The sequence below is a fragment of the Phalaenopsis equestris genome, unplaced genomic scaffold (genome assembly GCF_001263595.1).
Source record: "Phalaenopsis equestris unplaced genomic scaffold, ASM126359v1 Scaffold000347, whole genome shotgun sequence".
Taxonomy (NCBI): Eukaryota; Viridiplantae; Streptophyta; class Magnoliopsida; order Asparagales; family Orchidaceae; genus Phalaenopsis; species Phalaenopsis equestris.
Genome location: NW_018164789.1, coordinates 1,501,644 through 1,506,398, shown reverse-complemented (window position 1 = coordinate 1,506,398; position 4,755 = coordinate 1,501,644). Strand labels below are relative to the sequence as shown.

The window sequence follows — 4,755 nt, the reverse complement described above, 5'->3', positions numbered from 1 at the left end:
ACCTTACAAAATGGTCCTTTTCTTAAATTTTAAGTGTAGGTTGAGCCACAAGCAGCACCAAATCCCTCACCTCAAACATTCCCTTTTGGAACCTCATTATGAATCCCCTTAGCGACTTATTGAGGCCAACAAATTCTCAAGTAAACCTTAGACAATGGTGAATTGAGTGATAATATTATCTTTAACTTGAAAATAAAAATACTTTTTAAAGTGACAAGTAGGCGAATCACCTGAGACATGACTCCTACAAATTCATGAAAAATAAAAAGAAAACGACAAATTCAAAACAAGCAAAATGATCCACGAGATTAGTTATTTCTCCATAGGACTCATCAGAGTGAGTAATCTTGAATTTTGCAAGAGGCTCCATCCTTACAATCTCCCTTAGAAAGTGTGAGTTACTCCTACAACTTCCCCTTCTCAACTATACTCTTCACCCGAAAAGGACAGGAAAATAAATTTTCATCAGCTTTTAGGTAATAGGTCTCATCACTAATTTGTGTAGACGGCAATGCCTTCGTGCTTGAATATTTTTGTTAATAGAATCCAAAAACAACTTGGACAATTGTCATCTGGCAGTGACTCTAGGAACAAGTTCCATACATTCTTGAATCATATATATATATTACATCACAGAAATAAGAAAAATACACAACAATGCCCGTAGATCGCTTGCTACAAAAATAAATTTAACTTGATTTTAGTAAAATTGAATGCTTCAAACTTGTTGATGACTTTTGCTAAGGAGTTGTTGATCGAGTTCTAGAGCTTAAGAGAACATGCTAAATCTTGCTTGGGCAGGCTTGAGCTTTAATGAATACTCATTTAGATTTTAATACTCATTTATACTTTAGCAAGCTCATCACAAGTTTGCCATGATTTTATATAAAAAGAGAAACATTTATAGGGACAAAATTTCAATCGAAAAACAAATCATAATCTTTGGCCGGAAATTACTATTGCACGGACACCAACTACAAAAACAAAACAAGACGAGTCACCATTTTGAGACCTCCACATATAATTTCTGCAACAAAATTGGTATAGGATTTTTATCCATATTGAGCGAGCAACTAAAACAATTGTTCCTAAAATTTGATCTATAAATATGATTAAAATGAGCTTAAAAGCCAGAACTAAAAACTTCTGTTTTATTAAGACAGAAAACCTCCCAAAAAAAAAAAGAAGAAAGAAAGAAAGAAAAATATATAGTGCAGCAATATAATATAATAACCTTCAGTATCTCCACTCTTCTTCGTCATGAACTATTCCGTTCCAATAACTTTCTCTCAGAGTCTATGGTCTGTAGAACATATTGATCGAAGAATAGCTGAATGGTCCTCCAATAACGATCGCCACCTGAGAGCCACGTGTCCATATGCATGCCATTAGGAAAATCAATGAAAAGACACCGTGAATTATTCTCAGCTGCTTTTTCATAAAGTATTTGCATGTGTGATGGAGGAACCATCTCATCTTGCAACCCAGAGAGGAACAGAATTGGCTGTTTGATCTGTATGAAAACAATGGATTAGTAAGATTGCGCCAAAAGATCGTGAAATGCAATTTTTTCAGAGGGCATTTACATACATACCACACATTCTTATGAATTTATGTACCGAACACCCAGAGTTTAATATTTACATTCATAACACTCCAAATCTTTAACATCACATTAAAAATAGCACTTTACTAATATTTTAGAACTCAAATACACCTTTTTATGCATAGGTTCATAGCTCGAAAGTGTTATTAATGTAAACATCAAATTTTAAGTGTTAATACATATAAATCCATAAGAATTGCATGGTACATATGTCAATTTCCCTCTTTTTTCGGGTAGGGTGAGCACTTGTACCCAACACAATGGGATTATTTATTTTATTTCCAACCAATATTCTACGCTTTCGAGCATACATGAAATACAATTTGAATGGATAAGTTCAACATGTTGATAAGAATCAAAGCACACTATTAACAGAAGAAACTGATAACAATAACAGCAAAAATGATAATTGACAACTTGGTTAATCCATCGCAGATTGTGCTCTTAAAAAGCAAGGAAATCACAACAGCAGAGATCAGGGAGGAATTGTCTCATATATGTATACGCCTAACTGCTTCCAGACATTCAACAACATAATTCAGCACTACATAAATAACCTTTTAAGGTTTAAGTTTGATTTTATGATAATTTTGAAATTTCTTTAAAGTAAAACTTGATGAGTTACCCTTAAATTCCAATGATTCAAAGTCGTAAAACAAGTTCCTAAGGGACGTGAAAACTCACCTGTCCGATAATATCAATGGTACTCCAAGGTGAGCGGACAAGAAAATTAAGAACTTTCGGACCCTTGGAAGCACCGCCACCTATAAACCACTTGAGGACGGGCAACAGAACTCCAGCCATATCCAGGATAGAAGTAAAAGTATTTTCCAATATAAGAGCGGAAACCTGAAATTTAGTGTGACCAGATTTCACCAATCAGCAGATCAAAGTGCTTGAAAATAGTTACATTAAATTTACGTACCGAGCACACAATTATGTATTTACAGATCTCACACCTAAACTTCCATATTTACATGCATAGCATTTTGGTGCTTTAAATCATTGCATGAAAATGTATATTTCACTTTTAAAGAAGGAAATAGTGACATTTTTGACGTGTTATTAAAGATTGGAGTGCTGTGAGTAAATATGTAAATTTAGGTGTGAGATAAGTAAATACATCAGAATTGTGTGCTATGTATGTAATTTGTAAATGGCCTTTATGTTATATTATTAGAGTACCATCGAATAGTTTTGTCACTCATCGAGAATCATAGAATATGATTCAAAGAACTACATAATTTTTACTCCTAAGAAACTAAATTTAAAAAAAAAAATTAAAAGGAAATAGATTATTAGCAGTGTAAATAAAGCAATTTGAATAAAAAAATATATTTAAGTTCACTCATAGTAACATAAATAGAAGTAATAAAATTAGAGACGCCAAGTTTACTGACATTAGCATAAAGTAGTTTTTAAGAAAAATAAAAAGAGCTTAAAGGGCATACCAAAAATATGTCGAAAGAGCCCATTTGCGAGGAAAAAAAATGATAAATTCTTAGAATGAAATGGTGCCCAGGATCATAATTGGATTCTGGTAATTACAAAGTTAGCTAGAATAAGTAAAGAGACACGTCATTCAGCCAAATACATTATAACATTTTCATTATTGAATTGTACAATGAAAGCAGGACTAGTCATACGGGAGTAAACATTATATGAGTTAGATTATGAAAGTAGATAAGCTCATTGTTATCATATAGAATTTGTCAAATTGGAAATACAGAAGTATTTATTATTTGGTCTTTATTATTACGATATATCAATAATAACAGCCTATTTATTTCCTGGTATCTCTTGTGGGTATCTGTTTTAGTATTAAAATCAATCAAAAAGATTTCATTGTTTCAATATGTTAAAAATACTCCTAGCGATCCTCTGATAATGTGATTCTCACATGAATGCTCTATAATTTCAAATCCATGATTGCTTCCACCATCATGTGTCAGAAGATGCCAAAGTGATGTGGGGCATTCTCCATTCTACCAACTTCTACAACAACAACAACAACAAGCCTTTATCCCACTAACTAGGGTCGGCTACATGAATCTTTTTTCTCCATTGTGTCCTATTATGTATCATATTTTCATTTAATTCTAACAGATTAAGATTATTTTTAATATAATATGCCCAAATATTTTTAGGTTTACCTCTGCCTTTCTTAACACCAGTCGAACCTAAAACATACTCCACCAACTTCTAAAAAAAATAATTCTCTCAGCTATACACTCTCTACTCTAATATCTTCTCTTTACAATAGAACGAAAACTCTATTCAAAATTACTATAGTAGTACCTTCAAAGGAAATTGAATGAGCTTCTACCATATCGCCTCCTTACAATAATTTAATAACGTTGCAAAAAATTAAAAAAAAAATTCTTTTTTTTCCAAATTTCTATGTCTCCATCCTTATCTTCAATCTGTCCAGCTATTCATTGATGGGTGTGGATCAGTAAAAGCCGTTTGTCATTTCTCAGGGCTAGCAAAGCAAGTGAAGACGGTTAGCACACCGAAGTGCGCATGGAAAGAAAGGATAAAGGCTCAAACAAGCGATGAATTGATTTGATGATTCTGATAGTGAAGCTGAGATGAGAAAGCTTTCAAAATAGGATTAATGAAGGAGAAAGAGGAGAGGGAGGGAGAGAAAGTGTTAGAAGGAGAGGTGAGGAGGATTGCTTGGCTGGGAGGCATGCACAATAAGCCACACCCATCTCTGGGAAACGATGAGAGTCTAATACATGATAAACCCAATCCATGATCCCCATTGTTGTGATTTCAAGTCGACTCAACTTAAAAATAATTTTGAATTGAGTTGATTATACTCGAATAGAACTTACATTTTAAGTCGACATGAAATCAATTTCCAATTGACTAGATTAATTTCTAATCAACTAAATATACAAATAGACATATTATATCACATATATTATACTATCTAGATTTTATATTGCATGTAAATCTCTCTCTCTCTCTCTCTCTCTCTCTCTCATGCGCCTAAAAATTCGAATATCACACCCTACACTTGGGAGGAATCGAACCCCAGACCAAAGGGAATTTACAACTGATAAGCAGATGCCCGACCAACTGATTTGAGTACGTGGTGCCTCTCTCTCTCTCTCTCTCTCTCTCTCTCTCTCTCTTTTCTC

General features: G+C 33.4%; 1 protein-coding gene across 1 annotated transcript in view; it reads right to left on the bottom strand.

Moving 5' to 3' along the window:
* Window positions 1-951: 951 nt before the first annotated feature.
* The window catches only part of LOC110026061 (protein bem46-like), a 16,770-nt gene continuing 12,966 nt past the window's right edge, over window positions 952-4,755 (bottom strand). Inside the window, exons 6-7 of the mRNA XM_020726837.1 lie at window positions 2,291-2,455; window positions 952-1,513 (exon numbers count right to left, since the gene is read on the bottom strand). Of these exons, the coding sequence (XP_020582496.1) occupies window positions 1,259-1,513; window positions 2,291-2,455 (420 nt within the window). The 3' untranslated portion in view covers window positions 952-1,258. The remainder of the gene's footprint in view (window positions 1,514-2,290; window positions 2,456-4,755) is intronic.